Source organism: Mastigoproctus giganteus, chromosome 9, assembly GCF_048544385.1.
Source record: "Mastigoproctus giganteus isolate SK-2022 chromosome 9, ASM4854438v1, whole genome shotgun sequence".
Taxonomy (NCBI): domain Eukaryota; kingdom Metazoa; phylum Arthropoda; class Arachnida; order Uropygi; family Thelyphonidae; genus Mastigoproctus; species Mastigoproctus giganteus.
In genome coordinates this window covers 88,232,476-88,256,109 of record NC_143583.1, presented here as the reverse complement: position 1 = coordinate 88,256,109, position 23,634 = coordinate 88,232,476, and the positions used below count along the sequence as shown (strand labels likewise).

The window sequence follows — 23,634 nt, the reverse complement described above, 5'->3', positions numbered from 1 at the left end:
TTTAGAGAGTGCTAAGTCTTGAGTCTACTGAGTAATGCTCTCCTGACTCTTATCCCAGGAATGAATCTTTCAGTGCAGAATGCTTTGGTTCCACAGGAGTAGTCTTAATAGGGGATTCAGCTGTAAGGGAAATAGGAAATATATTCTGTAATAAAAGACATATGGAATAGAATCAGAGTACAGTAAACCCCCGCTATTTGCAGGGGTTACGTTCCTGAGAAATGCCGCAAATACCGAAAACGCGAATACTGAGTTATGGCTCCCATAGTAATAAAGGGGTTCCGTTCCAAAGTATGAAATATATAAGAAAAACTAGTCTAAAATTTTGTCTATGTATGTATTATATGTACCTTCATAATATGACTATGTACATTGACAGAAGGCACATTATAGCCTTAGCAGCTTATGTGCCATTAAGCCTCCATAACAACAACAACAACAACATTGACAGTACATAGTGAAATGCAAGCATAAGGCATCGAAATGAAAATAAGAAACAATTTAATATTAAATGTAATATTTATTAGAAATTTCAAACAAATCTTTCAAACCAGCTTCTTTGCTAGCTAAAAAACTTATCCCGCCAGTGCTCTCACCAGTTTCGCTAAAGTGTTGATAAAGGAGTTTTGCCTTTTCACGAACGATGAATGAACTTAACGGAATTATATTTTGAATTCGGTCTTCTATCCACAGATTTAAAGCCTTTTCCATTTTTTCTAATTTAACATCACGAGTTACAGAGCAAATTTTTGAAGCAATTAGCACATTTTCACGGACACCATGGTGGATTTTTTCTTCCAATTTCTTGATTGATCGTACCCGTGACTCATTGATTTTATAATATTTTGCCACTGAGGAGACACTTTCACCATTAGAAATTTTATCTAATAACTCAATTTTATTCGCTAATGTCACCTTCTTTGATCTTTTCACATTTCCCTTGTTATTCGTAGCCATATTTTCGTATGGGTTAGAAAGAACTTGTCCACAATAAAGTCACTTTCTTTCATTAACACACTCGAAAAAGTCTGTTTTACACTGCAAAACTGTAGATTTATCACTTTTGTAAGCATATCAATTTATAAATTGATAAATTTATTCAATTCATAAGCATATAAATTTAAAGCAAACGACGAAACCTTCCATGACAAGTGCATAACACATACTGAACAAGGATTAGCGAGAAACATCCACGCTCGCGATTTTGTCACCCCTCTCCCCCCACCCATTTGACTGGGAAAGATAATTTTAGCCACGCCCATGTTTTTTTTATGGTGGAAAATGTTCACGGCGCTTTAAAATTCACATTTTTTTAGGTTTCATTTTATATTAAATCAGCGATCGCAAATACAGATACCGCGAATAGCGGGGGTTTACTGTATATCATTCAGGTGCAAAATAGATGCGCCTGCGAATAACCAGTTATCAGTTTTTAAGGATAATAAAGGGTGTGTAACGATCCATATAGATACTAATAACTGGCAATGAAGAATGGCAAAGTGACTTTTTTTTTTTTTTTATGAAACCCCCAAACACGAAAGGTATCAAAACCTATAGTACTTAGTACCGTGCATGGGTTGAAAGAGAAGTATGGGGGGGGGGATGCCGGAAACTTTGCTCTAGAGACTAAACATGGGTTTCGCCACTTCAAGCCCCCAATAAGCAAAGTGGTGGTATTTCACCGGTTGATGAAAGTCATCTACCACCTGATATTAGTAGATCAGATGTAGTAGATCATCCATTATCATACTTAGTAGATCAGATGCACGAATGTTCTGAAAAATGGCAACTGAAGTTAACTGAAGTCTGAATGTTAGGTTTTGTATGTAGGGAAGGGGGATGTATTAGAATTGGTCCAAGACAAAAAAGATTTAACGGTTATGATTCAGTCAAACATGAGATTTTCCCTGTAGTATAAACAGGTGGCTAGGAAGGCACCTGTTGTTCTATGATATATAGGAGCTTCACAAGTAGGGATAAGGATGTCATTATCTCTTTGTATAAGACGATGGTGTGACTGAATGTAGAACACTGTGGTTGGGTCTGGAAGCCAAACTTGAATAAAAATAGAACATCTAGAAAGGATTCAAAAAAAGAGTAGCCAGATTGGTGAAGGGTGCTAATTCATGTGTGTATATGAGAATTGCTCGGAAAGTGTAGACTGTATAGTTTTTGGCAGATGAACGTGATATATCAAGTTTATCTGCTACCCCCAAAACATCTTGGGGGGGAGACTGCATAAAGGTGTATAAGGCCCTTAAGGGAATCAGTAAAATAAGGGAGATATATTATTTTCACTGACAAAATAAGGAACCAGGAGCACAAATATAAAAGGAGAGTAACAGAATACTGAATCTCATTTCCCAACAAAAAAAAATACAAGGATTTACCAGTAAATTTTTTTTTTTTTTTTTTTTTTTTATAACGATTAGTGAATCAACAGCAGGGATTCACAAAAATGGATAGAAATGTTGAAAAATTACATCCAACATAATAGCAGAGACCCCCCCCCCCCCCCCGCACAAAATCTCAAAAATAACGTGTTATGCGAGGTTTGCCACAACTCTCTAACACCATATTATATAAGTACCGTGTTGTGCGAGGATTGCAATTTATCAATCAGTTAGAGTGAAACTGTATTGTAGTAGTACCGTGTTGTACAAGGTTGTCTGTATGTCCAAATAGTCGGTTTTGTAATTTCTTTTATCAATACAATTCGATATTTAATCATTTTTGGCCAATTTGTAAATAAATTCAGTTTGTAGAGACAGTTATTTCAGTTCTAAAGTTTATTTTGCAATAATATTTATAGTGGTGTAATAGGCCTGATGTAGCCAAGTTGTCAGGAGTGAGAGTGCTATTAGCACATGCTCTTTTAGTGGGCTGGGGTTCAAGCCTGTGACTGCTAAATACGGTTAATGTTTGTATTGATGATTTATTATTAACTCCACTGACCTGGTCGTTGTGCTGGAGTATAAACAAGAACATCTTTTTTTATGTGGCCATACATGCATAGATATACACTATATTGCTGAAAGTATCTGGACATCTGGGATTTGGAGAAAATGCATTAGTGGCCATCAGTATACCAAGAATAGGCACAAAAGTAAGCAGATCAACAAAATACAATAGAGGGTCGAGGAACTGAGCGTAGCAACATCCACTGGAGGGGGGGGGGTCATTGTAGGATACCACATTAGCAGTCGTCTGTTCAGGCAATTGTAGCAGAACTGCAATATTCTAGTTCAGCAGTATCTGATGTAATCATTAAATTTCAATGTCATTGTGCTGCTATATCCAGAAAACACTCCAATAAAGAGCAAAGATTGATAGAAACAGACCAGTGGGTGCTCAGAAGTGTGTTATGTAGATCCATCGATCCTTGTCAAATAAACCAAATGTGACCTGGTGCACAGCCTATTGTAACTGGCCCTTGGATTGTTGGAAAACTTGTTGGACTGCTGTTATGGAACAATGAATTAAGGTGCACAGGTTTTCTGATCCGATGATGCAGTTTGATTCTGGTGGATGTGTGGAAAACATTATTTACAAACAGAGTATGTCATCCCAAATGTGAAGTTTGGTGGGGATGCTGCCACCATATGGAGTTGTTCCTGGAGCAGTGAATGCCATATAGTACATTGATATTTTGAACATTTCTGCTCTTCCTACACTGTAGCAGCTGTACATTGCAACACATCATACTGCACAGTCTGTAGTGACTTGATTTTAAGATGTGGGCATATAAAAGCTTCGCTGACCTGTTCAGAGTCCTGACATTAACTCCACCAAACACTTTTTGCTTGAACTGAACTGGAACATTGTCTTTTGGGCCAGGCCAAAATTCCCACAATTAGCTACTGACTGTGGTAGTGCTTGGCCACTGCATTGAAGCAGGATGCACCAAAATACCTTTCCTATTAACAAAAATTGGTTCGGAGTTTACATTGAGGATATGGAATGAAATTAAGGTGAAAGTATGTTATTAAATTTTGTATCAATAAAAGGTTCTTTGAAACATGCTGGCGTCCAGCTACTTTTAGAATATAGTGTGTGTGTCTCCTTCATGATGGTAAAGGATTTTATATACAGTTTCTGAAAAACTTTGAAGCATATTTATCTACTAAAATTTTAATATCTATATTTAATACTTTTATAACATCATTTTTCATATTACAATTTGTTGTTTAATATAATATTAACACATTTACATTGGTTAAAGAGCAACTTAATTTTATTGGCTTGATTAATCAGTAGTTTAGATAATATATTCATATCAGAAAGATATGTAACAATGATTAGTATCATACAGAGATGTTATAATCAGCCCAAAAAATTATAATTTGAGCCAAAACATACCAGAAAGACTTCTTGTTATATCTACATATTTAAAAGTGCAAGCAATTCAGGAAAACTCTTGGTAAATTCCTGATTTATTTTATGAGTTGATCCAGTGTTTAGTAAAACTTTTGTTTCCCCCATAGCTTTTTCAATGGACCAGGACATTCCTGATTATGACATGGATACAGATGATGAAAAATGGTTAACACAACAAGCTAAGAAAATGGATATCAGTCCATTACAATTTGAGGAGATGATGGACAGGTTAGAAAAAAGTAGTGGACAACAGGTTAGCCTTTTGTATTTCAATATGTATTTGGATCTAAATATGAAATTTATATTATTAATAAGTGAATTTGCATATTTATAAATAAGGAGTGGTTGTAATTTTTCTCATATAAAAAGATTTGTAAGGATTAACTATTTGAGAATTATTCATTTTTATGCTGCTAAAAAAACTAAAGGGAGGTTTTTTTACCCTTTTCTTTCCTTCTATTCGTCCTCCTATGTGGGGGAGGGGCAAAAAAAAATCTATATGGGATTCTTCTCCCATCATAGGGTTAGCAGAGGTTAGATTCTTTTACTGATTTAAAACCAATTAGGCGAGAAATGCCACAAATTTTATTTTTTAATTAAAACTGCAAGTGAATTAAATAGCACTCTGCAAGTAAACTTAATTTCAAAAATTCTGCCTTTTTGAAATTAAGTTTATTTGCTGTAGTGGTATGCCTTGGTTCTTGTCATTAATTGTCTTGCCAATCTTTGTATCATTTTCAAACCTAGATAATAAGCTTGATATGCTGTCATCACTATTGCTAATAAATACTCTAAACAGTAAGAGGTCCAGTGCACTGAACCCTGAGGAACTCCAGTGATAACATTAGTCCAAGAAGAGCAGTGCCTATTTATAATGACCCTCTGTCTTCTGTCACTGAACCACCCTTTATCCGTAACAGTAATTTGTCCCTAATGTCACACTGTTCCAATTTGTACAGCAGTCTTTTGTGTAGTACAGCAAAATCTTTAGTGAAATATAAGTATGTGATATCAAAATTATTTTTTGCATCCAGTTCCTTTGTTACTGTGCCATAGTAGCTAATCAGATTGGTCAGACAGGATCCCCTTAACAAACCCATGCTGTGATTTTCATAATTCTATTCCTATTAAGATGATCTTGCAATAATTCTTTAACCACCGACTTCATTATTTTCCCAGAAAATTAGTAGTTGTAGTAGTAGTAGTGGTGGCATGTGATGCGATGCAAGAAAACAAGTGTAACCACATTATGCAGCATCAGCCAAAAAAAAAAAAAAATTCACACAACCATCCCCTCTAAATGTTTGTCCAGTTCCTCCTTAAATTTATTTAACCTATCAACTTCCACAACAACAACAGATGGAAGTTTGTTCCTGCATTAACCACCCGCTGGCTAAAAGCAAATTTCCGCACATCTATTCTACATCTCTCTTTCCTTAATTTGAATTTATGCCCCCTTAGGTTCGTAATCTGAACAAGTGGAGGAATCCCATCAGAATTCAGCATGCTCAACCCATTCAAGGCCTTATACACCTCAATCAGATCACCGCGCAGTTGCCTAGTCTCCAGCCATTGCAATTTGCAGAACTTAAGCCTCTCTTGGTAAGAGGATCCCTTCATTGCCCTCACCAATCTTGTTGCCCTTCTCTGTACATGCTCAAGCGGCGCCTCCGTAGCCAGGTGGGAAGGAGCAGCAGTGCGTCGCACACGCTTCTTGATTAGACCGGGGTTCGAGCCCGTCACCACCAAATACGGAGGATGCGGAAAGGTCAGGGAATGACCACCGCATATCCCGGAGCAATATGGCCTTAGTTGCTAATGCTCCTAAAAACCAAATAACAACAAATAACAACAACATGCTCAAGCAAATCTACATCCTCCATTGCCTTATACAGAGGGATCTCCTCCTTCCTATATATCATTGACAAAACCCCATGACCTGCCCTGGCAGCCTGTCTGCATTGCTCAGAAAACTTCATATCTGACTGCACAATTACTCGCAGATCTTTTTCATTTTCTACCACCTTAAGTGTAGTACCACACAGTTGGTATGTTTCTCTGGGGTTACTTCTAGTTATATGCAGTACTTTGAATTTGTGAAGGTTAAACTTCAGTTGCCACTTCTCAGCCCATCTGCCCAAATTTTCTAGATCCTGTTGCAGTAGCACACTGCCATTACTGTCATTAACAACCCTGCCAACCTTTGTATCATCTGCAAACTTCGACACTAAGCCTGATATCATCATCATCATCATCAGCCATTTTCAATCCACTGCAGGATGAAGGCCTCTCCAGCAACTTTCCAGTTCCTTCTGTTTTGAGCACTGGCCATCCATTTACTACTCAAAAACTCATGAATTTCATCTATCCATCTCCGCCTTTGTCTTCCAGGTTTTCTTCTAGCTCCTCTTGGGTACCATTCTGTTATTTTCTTAGTCCATCTGTCATCATGTCTTCGAGCTATGTGTCCTGCCCAAGACCATTTTAGTTCTTTAGTTTTGATAAGAATGTCCTTTACTTGAGTTTGCTGCCTAATCCATGTGTTTCTCTTCTTATCTAACAGTCTGATTCCCAATATAATTCGTTCCATTCTTCGCTGTGTAGTTCTTAGCTTCTCTTCCATTCTTTTGGTGAGTGCCCAAGTTTCACTTCCATAAGTCATGGTGGGGAGTATACATTGATTCATTAATTTACGTTTAAGACAAACTGGGATATTGCTCTTCAGTATGTGACTATATTTCCTGAATGCTATCCATCCAAAATTTATTCTTCTCTTGACTTCCAGCCATTTATCATTATTACAGCTAATAACTTGTCCCAGATAAGTATATGACTCCACCTTTTCAATTACTGCTCCTTCAATCATTATTTCCCTTTCCGTGGCATACTTGTTCATCATTACTTTTGTTTTAGCCATATTCATCTTTAGTCCAAAATCCTTACTAACTGTGCATAACTGATTAAGATTTTCCTCTAATTCTTTGGGATCGTGGCTTATGACCACAATGTCATCTGCAAATCGTAAATGGTTTAGGTACTCTCCGTACACATTGACTCCTTTCTGCGACCAGTCTAATCTTCTGAAAACTTCCTCAAGGGCAGCAGTAAACAGCTTCGGAGATATTGTGTCTCCTTGTCGAACTCCTTTCTCGATTTTAAATTTTCTACTGTCTTTGTCTAGTCTAATAAAGGATGTAGCACTCTCATATATTTTCTTCAAAATCATAATATATGGAGTATCTATGCCTTGTCTTTCCAGTGCCCGAAACATTGCCTTATGCTGTATGGAGTCAAATGCCTTTTCATAATCCACAAATGCCAGGCATAATGGTGTTTTATATTCATTTGCTTTCTCCATTAGCTGTGATATTACGTGAAGGTGATCCATAGTTGAGAATCCTGTCCTAAAGCCAGCTTGCTCTTTCAGTTGATTCTCATCAAGTATTCTTTCTAATCTGTTAGTAATGACCCTTGTGAACAACTTGTAGATATGGGATAACAAGCTAATTGGTCTATAATTTCCAATTTCTGATTTATCTCCTTTCTTATGCAGCAAAACTATGATTGCATTATTCCACTGCTTAGGCATCACACCTTTTCTAATGCACTTTGTGAAGAGCCTTGTCAGTTTTTGTGTTATGTCTCTTCCTCCCAATTTTAACAACTCTACAGTAACTTAGGCGCCTCCGTAGCCAGGTGGGAAGGAGCAGCAGTGCGTAGCACACGCTTCTTGATTAGACTGGGGTTCGAGCCCGTCACCACCAAATACGGAGGATGCGGAAAGGTCATTCAGGGAATGACCACCGCATATCCCGGAGCAATATGGCCTTAGTTGCTAATGCTCCTAAAAACCAAATAACAACAATAACATCTACAGTAACTTCATCTTCCCCCGGGGCTTTCCGATTCTTCATTTTCTTCAATGCATGTTCTACCTCATCAGGAAGAATATCGGGTATGTCGTATGTGTTGCTACTTTGCAATCCATCTTCCCCACTGCTGGTATCATTCCCTCGCTCCTTGTATAATTCTCTGTAGTAGTCTTCTGCTATTTGAATTATGCCTTCTCTGCTGTTTATAAGTACACCATCGCTATTCTTCAGTTTCAGTATCATTTGTCTTCCTGTATTACTGCTCATGGCTGCTGATTTAAATCCTTTGTTTTCCCTTAATGCTTGTTCTACTTTTCTTGTGTTAAATCTTCTTATGTCCTCTCTGAGTCTCTTTCTAATGGCTTTGCATAACTCAGTATACTCAATTTTCTCCCTGTCAGTGTTTTTCTTGCTCTTCATTTGTCGTCTTTGGTTCATCATGACAAGTGTTTCTTGACTAATTTTTTCTTCTTTGGATTTCTGTTTCCCTATAGGTTTCTTGGGCTTTATCACTTTCAGAAAGTTGTAATATTCCTCGTCGATATCTTGGTCCTGAGCAGTCTGCAAAAGCTCAAACTTGTTCTTAAGTTCCAGTACATACTGCTTTTTCTCCTCTTCTGTTATCTCAAAGACCTTTGTATTATTTACTCGAGTCAGTTTTTTCCTTTCCTTTCCTACATCTATATCAAGTGTACATCTTACCATTCTGTGATCACTTCCAACATTTACCTTATTCAGGACGGTAACATCATTCACAATATATCTTCTGTTAGTGAGGATGAAGTCGATTTCATTAGTTGTTAATCCATTTGGACTCTTCCATGTCCACTTTCTGTTCACCCTTTTCTTGAAAAAAGTGTTCATTACTGACAGTCCTTGAGATTCTGCAAATTCCACAAGTCTTTCACCTCTTTCATTTCTTTCACCAATTCCAAAATTTCCTATAGTTCCTCTTTCTGCGCTGTTTTGTCTTTTTCCAACCTTAGCATTGAAGTCCCCCATAATAATAGTGTAGTGGGTTTTCTGCTCATCTAGAAGACTCTCAATTTCAGTGTACATTTCTTCAACCTCTTCATCATCATGGCTCGATGTTGGTGCATAAATCATTATAATCTTTAGCTTGTACCTCTTAGAAATCTTGAGTATTAGTCTTGACACCCTTGGTGATGTACTTTTGAATTCCAAAATGTTGTTTTTAAAATCTTTATGGACCAGAAACCCAACTCCACCTTCACTCCTTTCACTGTTTCCATTGGTGTACAGCAGATTTCCACTTGATAAACTTATACGTGATTCATTTCTTCTTCTTGTTTCAGCCAAACCGATGATATTCCAATTCACATTTTCTAATTCCTTTTCCAGCTCTAATATCCTGTCTTCACCGATGAGTGATCATACGTTATAACAGGCCAAGTTCAATTTCCGTGCATGGCAGCCTGGTCGTACCCAGAGATTCTTAGCACCCTCTGCTTCCACTCTGATCCTCTCGCTGCCGTAAGAGGGAGAGTGAAAGCTGCTGGGGACTGAGGGCCATTTGTATTGTTGTGCTCTCATTGCTGGAGGGTTTGGTCTTTTCCTCTTCACGCTGACCAGGCGTCTTGAAGAGAACCACTCTACACGTTCGTTGCCACCTAAGTGACGTAACAGGGCTTACCATCGAGAAGGTGTGCATGAGTGGATTTTAGGGAGGCAGGCCAACCGGACTTCTCCTAAATCTTCTGTAACAGAGAGATATTGGATCCATCAGTGTTTTAGGCTGAGTGTCTGATAACACACAGGATACCTGTTCCCCTCTAAGCCTGATATACCTTCATCAATATCATTGATAAATAAACAAAACAACAGTGGACTCAATACCGAACCCTGTGGGACTCCACTAATAACATTAGTCTACGAAAAGCAGTACCCAGTGATTACCACCCTCTGTCTTCTCCCACTCAACCATCCTTTTATCCATTGTAGCAACTTACCCTTAATACCATTCTGCTCCAATTTGTACAGTAGTCTTCCATGCGCAACAGTATCAAAAGCTTTCCTGAAATCTAAGTATATGATATCAAAATTATTTTTTGCATCCAGTTCCTTTGTAACCACATAATATCCTATCAAATTTGTCAGACAAGACTTCCCTTAACAAACCCATGCTGTGTCTGAATTATTGCTGCAGTCTTGTCTAGATGATCCTTAACCAGTGACTCCATTATTTTACCCGGAACAGAAGTTAAACTTAACTCGTGTCACCCTTCGATCCCCCTTTGTGGATTGGGGATACATTTGCACATCTCCAGTTCGTGGGGAACTTCCCTGAGTCCAAGGATGCTCTCATAATTATGACTAAGGGTTTGCTTACTTCCTTTGCTGCCTCCTTTAATATAACTGGATAGTTCCCATCCACCCCAGGTGCCTTTCTTATGTTTAACTTCAACAATTTCTCCTCCACTTTGCTCTCAGTTATTACAAAATCATTAAGCACCCTGCTACAATTTGATAACCTTCTGGCATTTTCAAACCTTAATACCTCCTCATGTGTAACCATCGATATCAAGTGGACCAATCAGATTCATCCCCTTCCTTTTAGAGTTTATATAAGTAAAGAAATCCTTCCTGTTTTTCTTAGCATGCTTTGTCAAAGATTTCTCATAATCTGCCTTCACCTGCCTAACCTCCTTTGTGACTTGATTACAGACTAACTTATACCTGCCATAGGCTTCTGTGTCGCCTGATAATTTATATACATCCCATGCATTTTTTTTCTCTGTAACGAGTCTCATTAGTTCATTTGATAACCATTTAGGCCTAAACTTTGAACAATATTTCTTAATAGGTATGAAACTTTTAGTAGCTTCCACGATTAATTCCTTGAATGCTTCCCACTTAGAATTTGCCGTTGGTAACATCATCAGTTGATCCCACTATACTGAATTTAAAAACTGTCTGAGACCACTGTATTCACCTTTACGGAAGCAAAAACCCTTTCCTTTACCTCTGATGGTAATTATATCTTTAAGTAAATCCCACATCAGTACGCTGTGATCACTGCCACCTAGTGGTTCCTTTATCTGCAAATTCTTAATACAGGAATGATCACTGCTGATTACCAGATCAAGATTATTACCCTCTCTGGTTGCCTCTCGAACATGCTGTTGCAGAAAACAATCATCCAATAAATCCACAAAAGTCTTACTAGTGTGCGAGTGACCAACCCACAAGTTCCAGTCAATATCTGGGTAGTTAAAATCCCCCATTATAAGAAATTCTGATTTACTAGTCCACTCTATTTCTCTGTACAATTGTTCATTGTACTCATTCGAGTCATTAGGCCTATAACACACTCCTACTCTTATTTTTGCTTTCGCAGTGCTTATGTCACACCAAACTGACTCAACAGTGCACTGTTCATATGCATCAACTGGATGCACTTCTTTTGATTTTATGTATTATAGACCTATAAGTCAAGCTTATAGGTCTACACAGTGTTGCTCACATCACCTTTTGATCTCTTTTTGTGAATAGGAGACACATATGCATACCTCTGTTCTGTAGGAAACTTACCTGAAACCAAGGATGTTCTCACAGTTATGTCCAAGGGTTTGCTTACCTCTTTTGCTGCTTCTTTTACTATAACTGGATAGATCCCATCAGCCTCAGATACCTTATTTACGTTTAGCTTCAGCAATTTTTCTTCCACTTCCCTCCCTATTATAACTTGGTGTACTTCTTATGTTGCCAGCCCTAAATGCTTCTTCAAATGTGAATGTAGGTGCAAAATATTTATTTAGTTTGTCAGCAACCGAAACGGTAGTATAAATCAATAGTTATGCCATTGATATATAGCAGATCAATGTTATTCATCTCTTTTCTTCTAGTCTTAACATAAGCAGGGAATTAATTGCTACATCCCTTTGGATTCTTAGCAGATTATAAGAACTCCATGGATTCAAGGAGTTCTTATAATCTGCCTTAGCTTACCTAACCCCCTTACTGATCTGATTGCAGACTTGTTTGTGCTTGATGTAGGATTCCATGTCCCTGTCAATTTATAATCATTTCTCACACTTTTTTTCTCTGCCATTAGTCTCATCAGTTCATCTGACATCCATTTAGGTCTAAACCATAACTATATCTCTTATTTGATCTAAAAAAGCTTAGTAGCTTCTATGATTGCTTTCCTGAATGCTTCCCATTTAAAATTGCTGTTGGTAACATAAACAGTTGATCCCACTGAAAGGAATTTAAAACTATCTTAAAACCAATGTAATAACCTTTATGAAAGCAAAACCTCTTTCCCTTACCCTCAATTGTAGTTATCTCTAAGCATATTCAATATCAATATACAGTAAACCCTCACTAATCTGGACTAATTGGGTGGGGGATCATCTGGATTAAGCAATAATCCAGATTAATGAAGCAAAAGATAGCCCTAAAAGACAAAAAAACACAAATAAATGGAAAATGTAATGATATTTAATGATTTTTTAGATGAAAATAAATAAAAAAATATCACTGTAGAGCCTTTATTTGAAAACTGTAAAAAAAACAATACACTTATTTATCATTTGATAGAAGAGTCAGAAGTTGTACTTGTTTTTGACTAATAATGTAGCTTTGAAGAAACTATCAAGTTTTGTCTGAACAGACCTCTGCTGCTGTTCTTTAATTAGGATCTCCTTCACAGTTCTTAGGTGTTCATAATACCCCTGCAATTTTTGATTTGTAGAAGAGTCCACATAATTGATTACTGCATCAATGCCATCCCATGCGGAGCTAAGAAGTTTTCTTAATTGTAGATTCTTGTAGTTCATCTAGTTCATTATCTGATTGCTCTTCTGCAGCAGAATCCTTCAGAGATCCTGGATTTCAGTTTCTGACAGAAACTGAAATTCAGGATCTCCTTCCAGTTCAAGCCAATCTTGGATATTATCTTGTGTTATTTCAGTCTCTCCAGCTGCCCTCAGCACAGTCTGAAAGTCCTCTGGATCTAATCCCTTAAAGTCAATATCACCATCTGTATTTTGCAAGAGTTTTTTCCAGCCATTCACTAAAGTTTCCTTTTTAGTGTCCCTCCATGCCAATTGGGCCAGTTGAAGATAGCATACTTGATATTGTATGATTCGATATTTTCCAGCATTCTTCTTCTTGTGTTGTTATCTTCATCCATTATATCTTCCAACACTGCCATCACCTCATCAAGGAACTTGTGCTTGTAGAGCCTCTTGCAGGCCATAACGATGCCTTGTTCCCTGGGCTATATTAAGGCATTTGTGTTTGGCAGCAAAGCCAAACTCTTAACATCATTAGCATTAGTTGAGGCATATGATGCAAGAAAGCAAGCTTATACGGCATCAGCAAAAAAAAAAAAAAAAAAAAAAAAAACCCATTTGTCTAGCTCAGCCTTAAATTTCCACAACAACAACAGATGGAAGTCTGTTACAGCAATCAACTACCTGCTGGCAAAAGGCAAACTTCTGCACATCTATTCTACAACTGTCTTTCCTCGATTTGAATCTATGCCCCCTCAGGTTCTTAATCTGAGTAATTAGAAGAATCCCATCAGCATTGAGCCTTCTCAAACCATTCAAGGCCTTATATACATCTCAATCAGATCACATTGCAAGTGCTTAGTCTACAAACACTGAAATTTGCAGACTTTAAGCCTTTCGTTGTTCTCACCAATCTTGTTGCCTTTCTCTGTACGCATTCTAGCACCTCTACATCCTTCCTAAAATGAGGATCAAAGTACTGCAAAAACCTTGGGAGGTGCAATATGGCCACAGAAACCGATGCGCCAACAACTACCAAATCAAAAAAAAAAAAAAATCAAATCTAAAATGAGGCTTCCAGACCTGTACGCAGTACTCAAGGTGTGGCCTGACCATTGCCTTATACAAGGAGATAATCACCTCCTTATCCTTGCTAGCAAAATTCCTATATAGCATTGACAAGACTCCATGACCTGCTCTGGCAGCCTGTCTGCACTGTTCAGAGAACTTCCTATCTGACTGCACATTTATCCCCATGTCTTTTTCATTCTCCACCTCCCTGAGTGTAGTACCACAGAGTTGGTACGTTTCTCTTGGGTTACTGCTACCCATATGCAGTACTTTGCATTTGTCAATGTTAAACTTCAGTTGCCACTTCTCAGCCCATCTGCTTAACTTCTCTAGATCCTGTTGCAGTAGCATACTGTCTTTACTGTCATTAACAACCCTGCCAACCTTTGTATCATCTGCAAACTTGGTTTGCATTAGTACCAACAAGTATAACAATATCACATTTTGTGCCCTTAAAAATTGATAACTGCTCTAAAATGTCATCACCTTTAGCCTCTGGCCCTATTCTACCCTGATCCTATTCCACTTATTGTTTTTACACAGTATGTTTCTGTTTCTCTGCATGGTTGGCGCATTATAGCTTAGGTTGCTGTTGCGGCAGTAAAACCAAAATCTGTTTCCCTGAGATTAGAGTTATCCACAACTGCTGCCTCATGTGTGACCAGAGATCTCAGCCTTTGAAGATGTCATTGTACTATCTGTTTCTTGAACATTGACTCTAGCATTGAGCTGGATAGCTGAGTACTTCATGGTTCCCTCTCTTTAATTCCATCTAGGGCATCAGCAGGGCTGCCGCAAGTGGGTAGGCGAGGTAAGCGTCGCTTACGGGCGTCAGTTCAAGAGGGTGCCGAAATTTTTTTCTCTATTGTTTTCTGATTGGTTACTGCTTATTCAGCATTTAAGGTGGCAAATTGTATTTTGCTTACTGGTGGCACATGAGAATGCAGCGCTACTGGGCATCAGCCCTGTCCTTTGTGCACTCATATAAATCTGTCAGAATGCTGTATTTGTACTTAACCTCCTCATGCTCTTTACACTGAACACAGATACATAAAAGTATCCCCTTTGTCTGTATCATGATTGTGTAATGGTAGTTTTGCAAAGAAACAACGAACAGAATTTGTAACAAAACCCTGCTTCATAAAACAATTGTGGTTAGCAGTTTTCTCCTGAGCCAAAACATTCCAGCTGCTTTCCACCTTTTGCTTCACAGTTCTAGTATGAGGCATGATCTAATACTGCACAAAATTAAGAGATATAAGTATAAAATAACATATTATACTATCACTTTGATAGTATAATAAACTTTATCCATATTATGCAGCCGCACTACTTACTATTCTATTTATGTGTTACAGTTATGTTATAAGATACTGTTTGTATTGCTCTGTATTTATAGTTTATGGACTTAATAAAAAAACACTTCTAATATAACTATTGCATTTATATTGTTTTATAACAATATGTTTTATAACAATACTGTAATTGATACTACATTTATATCAGTCTTATATCTATACTATAACAATGGCGGACTACAACTTTTATTTTTTAAACAACTTTGAAAATCAAATAAACAAACAAAAATTAACCTGCTTTATCAGATAAACACAAGTAACAAGTGCAGTATTAATTTTAAACAAAAATATAACAAAAATTAATAATTTTTAAGTAATAAAAAAACATCAGTTTAGCCACTCTCAAGAAAGTTCACTGTAATCTCTTAAAATCTCTAACGTCTAAGAGAAAACCCAGACAGAAATTTGTGAATGGAAGAAACCTAGGTAAGCTAATATTTGAATGCATACTTTATCGGTAAACAATCCTAATTGATATAAAATATCAGTGAAATTTAATTTCAAGTGCAGCATGAAATCTAAAAAATTCTCCTGCTTTTTCCAAAAAAAAATCTGTTTTTGCTTATTTTTACCCAAAAACTCCTGTCTTTTCTTGCTTACAATTACCTATCTACAGCTTTTTTGGAAGTCCAAAGTTGGCAACTATGTTGTTGACATTGGACTTCAATTTCTGCTGATTGTAATTTTCAAGAAATGTATGCAAAGGAAGGTTGTTTGAAAGAGCATAAGTAAAAAGCATAAATAAGGAAGAAATAAAGTTAGTTCACTGAGTTTGGTTCAACTGTGAATTACTGCTAATTGAAGCATCTATTAGCTGATTTTGAAGAAAGAGATGGAATTTCACATCATAATATAAAAGAACAGTGCCATGGAAATATCTCTTGAAAGGGCATGCAGCAGAACCTTGAGTACCTGTTGTGTTATAAATGGAGTCTGCAAGAGGTGGTTCATTAATTAACTTGCCTGTCCTCTTTTGGATAGAATCTAGAATGTTATGAGAAATTTTGAAGATAACATTCCAAATTTGGGCCAGTAGAATACTGAATAAAAACAGAGCAAATTTGAAAACCTAGTTTTGTTTTCAATGCAGTGAAAGTAATATTTATGATATTCTCATGCTAAGAAAGGTTACAAGTCAGGGTTATCCCAGTAAAAATATGTGTTCTTGTCTGGACATTTAAGTATAGTTGAAGATGAACAGAACAGCAGAATCCCCCCCCACTCTCTGTCTCTCTCTCTCTCATGAAAAAGATAGGTCTGAGCTTTAGGATTGTGGCTATTTTCTTCTCCCAATCGAGAATTATTGCTTGTGGTGTACTATCATCACTAAACTTATATATAGGATTTGTGTTCAGCGTAATGAAGTAATTAGCATACAGTAGGAAAAGGGTGGGTGAAAGAATAGGAGAACCTTGGCAAACACCAGCATTAGTTAGAGAGAGAGAGAGAGATACAACTGACCCAGTTTCAAATGGTAGAAGGCAAACCATAACATAGAAGCTTGTTTAGAATTCCTTGATGCCATAAATGCATCTACATACATTCATGCATGAGGAGTTCTTTAAGGAGGAGAATGCCAGAAGTTTATCAAAATTTAACAGGAAGCTAAGTGATTTTTTGATAACTGAGGAAAGTGGAAGGAAGATTGTTGACGTTGAACATAAAAAATGTGCTAGGAGTGGATGGGATTTATCCAATTATATTAATTATAACAAAGGAGGTAAGCAAACCCCTAGCTAATCATATGAGCATCTTTGGATTCAGGAGAGATCCCTGTGGACTGGAGATCTGCAAATGTATCCCCAGTTTACAAAGGAGGATCAAGGGATGACATGAGTAATCTTCTGTGCGAGGGAAAATAATGAAGTCTCTGTTAAAGAGGTAATGCAGGATCATCTAGACAAGAGTGCACTTATACTGCAGTAACAGCATGGATTTATTAAGGGGCAATCTTGTCTGATCAATATGATCGGATACTATAATGGAGTAACAAAGGAACTGGAGGCAAAAAGTAATTTTGTTGTCATACTGTTGGCACTGTTGCATATAAAAGACTGCTATACATTTGGAGCAGTGGCATTAAAGGGCAAGTTACTACTCTGGATAAAGGGATGGTTCAATGGTTATTAATGAACACTGCTCTTCATGGATTAATGTTATTGGTGGAGTCTACAGGATTCAATTCTTGGTCTGCTGTTGTTTTCTATATTTTGTTAATGATATTGATGATGGTATATCAGGCTTAATGTCTAAATTTGCAGATGATACAAAGGTTGGCACGGTTAATGACTGTCATGGTGAGATACTGCAACAAGATCCAAAATATTTCTCCAAAATAAATTTCTCCAATTACGTGGATGGGCTGAGAAATGGGAATTGAAGTTTAACATTGACAAATGTGAGGTATTGCATATTTGTAGTAGTAATTCCAGATTAACATACAAACTGTGTACTGTTTATAACTTACAAATTGAAGGTAGTGGAAAATGAAAAAGATCTGGAGTTAGTTATGCACTCAGATATAAAGACCCAGCAATACAGTCAAGCTGCCAGGAGTTTTGTCTGTGATATACAGGAATTTGCTAGCTGGGATAAGGAGGTGATTATCCCATTTTATAAGTTTGCAGTAGTTAGGTCGTATCTTGAGTACTGCATACAAGTCTATAGGCCTCATTTAGGAAGGATATAGCTCTGCTGGAATGGGTGCAGAGAAGGGCAATGAGATTTGTGGAGGAAACAAAGGGTTAGTCTTACTGAGACTAGGCCATCAGCATTGAACAAGCTCACTGCCAATGGTATTCTTGCTCAGACTACACACACATGAGGAGGCATAAATTCAAATTGAGGAAGGATGGTTTCAGGATAGATGTGTGGAAGTGGGCAGTTTGAATAAATTCAAGGAAAGACTAGACAAATTATTGGAGGAGATGAACAGATAATGTGGGAGATTTTTTTTTTTTTGCCGCTGCTTTATAAGCTTGCTTTTTTTGCAGCATATGCCACTATTACTGCTAGTAATAATAAAGGATGTGATTAGCCCAGTGGTTACGACACTGGACCAGCAATATCAGGGGTCCAAGTTCGAATCCTGATGTGAGGGGGAAAATGCCAGGGAGGAAAAAATCATGAAAGTCACTTCATCAGACCTACCTCTCCCAAGGGCGAAGTCATGGCTGAGGCAGTGAGTCGTACAACCTGGTCTCATTCCCAATAACTATCACCCACCACTGAATGCAAAAGCCTAAGCTAAACAGGTCCACCTTCGTAGCTGGATTAAGATGAGAGAAGTAGAAATATTGAACATACTGCATTGAGTGTGGTGCAGGATAAAGTCACTCGCATTGAAACCTTAGGCAGAGGGATCGGTTCAAAAAGTCAGAGACATTCTGCCAAGGAAGGCAGTGGAGCAAGTGCCACTGTCACCTGTATGGCAACCACAAGGGAGGGGTAAGATCATCCAGCTGAAAGTGCTTCTGCACAACTGTGCTAGTGACCACCCAGGAAGGAAGAAAAAGTCACTTCATGAAGTGGAGCATTGAAATGAATACATTCATCATGCGAGCATTCTGTGAAGAAACAAAGCTAGAGACTGACATGACAATGTATAGAGGACAAAACTATACAACCAGGGGTTTTTTTTTTTTTTTTTTGTATGAAAACCCCAAACACGAGAGGTATTATAACCTATAGTACTTAGTACCATACATGTGTCGGAGGTTGAGAAGCTGAAAGAAGATATTTGTTGACATTCTGACATGAGACTTGAGCTTCTGTAAATTGTAATTTTCAGGAAATACTTATGAAGGAAGAAGGTTGTTCCAGAAAATGGCAGTTGAATGAATAAATGAGAAAGATGAAAAGTTGGTTCTTGAGTATGAATTTGGACAGTAAATGGATGTTGGCTGGTAGCGGAACATGTTCAGACTGTTTTGAAAGAATGAGCATGAATTATAGAAGCCAATTCAGAGGAACAGTGCCCATCCAGTCAATGGAAGATAAGCATAGGAGCAGAAGAATCCTTTTTGCGAGATTTTTAGAGGGATTGAAATCAACTTTGCCCCACTGGAGATTACCTGGAGATCGGCATTTAAGGAATTGGTAGCGGATATTTGAGAAGTTGTAGCTGATTGAGCAGGGTGAGGTTTTTCAAATTCGAAAGTGGAATGCAAAATGCTATCATCAGCAAAACTATGGATAGGATTTCCAGTCAATGGAAGAAGGTCATTAATATATACGAGGAAAAGAGTGGGGGAAAGAACTGAAACTTGGGGGACACCAGCATTAGTGGAGAAGTTAGAAACAGAGAGCCATCTACTGAGCAGTCAGAGAAAACTGGATAACCAATTACAAAAAACAGTTTGCAAACCATAAGATGGAAGCTTGTTTAGAAGGCCTTTATACCAAACATGATCGAAAGCCTTTGAGATGTCAAGAACAACTGCTTGTGTTTCACTGAACTTTTCCATTGAATTTGTCCATTAATGGGTAACATAAGCCAGATTATCACCAGTGGATCGACACTGACAGAGTCCATACTGGCGATCGTTGATTAGATGGAAGGTTTCTAGGTAGTTTAAGAGTTGACAGTTAATTAATTTCTCCATTACTTTAGAAAGGGTAGAAGTAATTGCAATGGGACGATAATTGGATCAGAGTGATTTGTCACCCTTTTCAGGAACTGGCTGGACGAGAGCAAATTTCCAAGTAAAAGGAAAAACACCTTTGGAATAAAGTGAAAAAAGGCAGCAAAGAACAGGAGTAATTCAGGAACACAGGTTTTGAGAACAAGTGGAGAAATACCATCAGGACTTGGGGCTTTCTTAGCATCAAGATTCGTCAAAATCCTTCTGACATCCTTTTAATGGAAGACCACAGGAGGCATTGAATGGAGCATGATGGGAATGGTGGGAGGTGTTTTACCAAGATCATTAATACGCGAGTTAGAGGAAAAATGGGATGCTAGCAGATCAGCTTTATCCTTGGCTGAAGTGACAATAGAACCATCTGGTTTAGAGAGTTGTGGGAGCAGAGATGAGCAAAAGTTGCGGCAAATAGCTTTAGGAAGAGACCAGAATGCTCGGCTACCATTAGGGCAAGAAGAAAGTTTTCTACTCTTAGCCTGTTCAAAATCTAGTTTGGACTGATAAATAACTGCTTTACAATTGTTGTGAACTGTGGTGTAGGCAGAAAATGAAACTGAAGATTTGGAAACAAGCCAATTACGATATGCAACATCTTCTCTTGAACATCGTTAGCACATTTATTGGAAAACCAAGGTTTAGATAAAGGAAGAGATTTTAATAAGTGGAGTGTGGAATAAAGGATTCCATTCCTACAAGAATAATTTCAGTGACACCATCTGAGCAAATGTTGATATCAGAAGTTTTGAAACAGTAATCTGACCAAGGAAAAGAAGAAAACAAATCTCGCAGGTCATTCCATTTTGCATTCTTGTAATGCCAAACAATAAGAGGTTGGGAATAGCCATGAGATAAAGGCTCCATGGAGAAGAGACAATCACCAAGTTGTGATCTGAGGTGTGTAAAGGACCACTCACTTTGACTGTGCACTTAGAAGGGTTTTTTATGAGAAAAAGATCAAGCGTATTGGCTGCATGGTTAGGATTGTCCGGTATTCTTGTAGGTGAATGAACAGTTTGTGTGAAGTCATTAGTAATTGCAAATGCCTTGGCATCTCAACCAGCTGGGACTGTGTGACTAGAAAACGAAAGCCAGCTGGAGTCGCGAACGTTAAAATCACCATGGAAAATTACCTCACTGTTAGGAAAGTTGGACTGGAGAAAGTCAAGTTGCAAAGAGAGGAAGTCAAAGAGTTCCAAGTGATTTAATGGAGTTGGGAGAATGGTAGAGACAACAGATGAATTTGACAGACTACAAAGTAGAAGATCAAAAAGAGGAAATTCCAAATTACCAAATCTCTGACAGAGAATATCGGAATGGACATATGCACAATACCACCTTTGAGGTGAAAGAAATCATACGGTGAATAATTTGGGCATCTGAGATGAGCAGTAGTTGAATGAACCAATAACTGAGAATCTGTAAGAAAAACTACATGGGGTTTGGCAGACTCTGTAAGTGGAAATGGACATCATTGAGATTAGAACTGAGACCACATATATTTGTGAAATGAATTAGGAAGTGTTTGGGAGATTTAGATCTTTTCGTAGATAAGTTTGCTTTATTAGTTTGACAATTCGTGGCGTATTCAATGGTAAGAAAAACTGTGGGGGGGTGCTGCTGTATGAAGTAATGAAATTTTTGGATATGCCATACACATGGTAAGAATATACCCAGATCCTTGACGAAACGTGGCCTCGACAATTCCCCCGCACATACACGCTACTCAGACTCCCTCTTGTCACTATCTGACCGAGTAGAGGTAGCAAGATTATACCCTAGCTGAACCGGAAGCCTCCTAGAGAGTTACCAATAAGTTCGGTCCGGTGTACTAACTAGCGACTGGCCTGCGAACACTGTTTTAGAGCTGTACCCTCGAAATGTAAGGAAACTTGCCATGTATCTCGCCATGGTGTTCATCATAACATCAATCATACTGCATGATGGAAGAGATGGGGAAGGTGACTGGAACTTAGGTCTAGAGACGAAACATGGGTTCCACTACTTCAAGCCTCCAATAAGCAAAGTGGTGGTATTGCACCGGTTGATGAGAGTCATCTACCACCTAGTGTGGAACGGTTTTCAGATGTTCAGGTCACCGAACTACAAATAGCAAATCTGAGATGGACCATCATCATGAAGAACCTGAAACTCCTGCAATCTTGGAAAAATCATGCAGGATGTAAGCAACCAACTATAAAGAACAAAGAATACAAGCAACTGTACAAGAAATACAACCTGGAGCAGCAAAAGTGGAAATAGATGAGGTCGTGATATCCAGAATAGAGGAAGAAGGGCCCTAGCAGAATTTCAGGGCATAGACCCTACAGAAGGCTTGGCACACATAGGGTCCTGAGTTGGATAGCATCATTCTTCTCTTTTACTTTTGACTCTCTCTCTCTCTCTCTCTCTCTCTCTCTCTCTCTCTCTCTCTCTCTCTCTCTCTCTCTAACTCGGGAATTTTTTTCCCTGGTGCAGCATAAGCCTCAGGCTTCCTTGCACTATATGGCTATTAATAATAATAAATAATAAAATAATAAAGACCCACACCATACTGAAGCAGCAGAGACCCAACAGAATCCCGTGGCAAGTTACAGACCACCTCAATTGGCATATAATACTGGATCACCTTAACAACAATGAAGTAACACTAGATATCGTCTGAATAGACATTTACCATGCCACTGTAGCAGCCATCAGGATGAATGGAAAACAAACTAGAGACCAACAGAAAATAAAACACAAAGATATGGAAATGGAACCACCATCCAAGGAAAGGAGGCTGCAGTGCAAGATGAAGAACTGAGAGTGATGATAGGCCAACTGACCCAGTACCAAAAGGATAACAGAAGTAAGACGCTCATCAGAAAAGTGAAGAGTACTGGACACCTCAAGCAGAACCTCCTTGCACCAATGATACAGGGAGACTGCCCAGAGGAAAACAGAGAGCCGGATATTTGACAAAAACCAGAGTCTTTTACAGGAACATTGGACAACAGGTCCACTGACCAAAAGGCACTCAAGGAGTTCTGGGGTAACCTGTGGAACAGCAGAGATAGCCATAACGGCTGTGCCCCCCCATAGATCTAAAACAGAAGGGAGGAAGAAGTACAACAGTCAATCAGGAAGTCTCATACAAGAAGGTCAACTGCACACGCAGGCACATAGTGGAGCAGATCACCCAGATGATAAGGCACCCTGATGCAGTCCAAGAGTCTGGACTCAAGGAATCACATACCTGAAGGCTAACAATAAAGACACGATAAACCTGGCAAGTATAGACCAATCGCCTGTCCCCGAGCAATGTAGAAGATCTTGACCAGCTGTATAATTAAGACTATATCAGACCACCTGGAGAGCCAGAACATCATGACCGAGCAGCAGAAGGATTGTAAGCAAAGGATGCAAGGAGCAATTGACTATTGATGTTGCAGTTATGGAACAAGTCTACAACTACAAGAAACACTACAACCTTACACAGCCTATGTTGACTACCACAAGGCCTTTGACTCTGTGCCCTATAGCTGGCTAATAGAGACACTGAAGATCTACAAAG

General features: G+C 38.3%; 1 protein-coding gene across 2 annotated transcripts in view; it reads left to right on the top strand.

Annotated features, from left to right (window-relative positions):
• The window catches only part of E(Pc) (Enhancer of Polycomb), a 378,489-nt gene that overhangs the window by 99,457 nt on the left and 255,398 nt on the right, over positions 1–23,634 (top strand). For both annotated transcript variants that reach the window (XM_090381895.1, XM_090381894.1), the window contains exon 3: positions 4,485–4,630. In XM_090381895.1, coding sequence (XP_090238021.1) covers positions 4,485–4,630 — 146 coding nt within the window. The remainder of the gene's footprint in view (positions 1–4,484; positions 4,631–23,634) is intronic.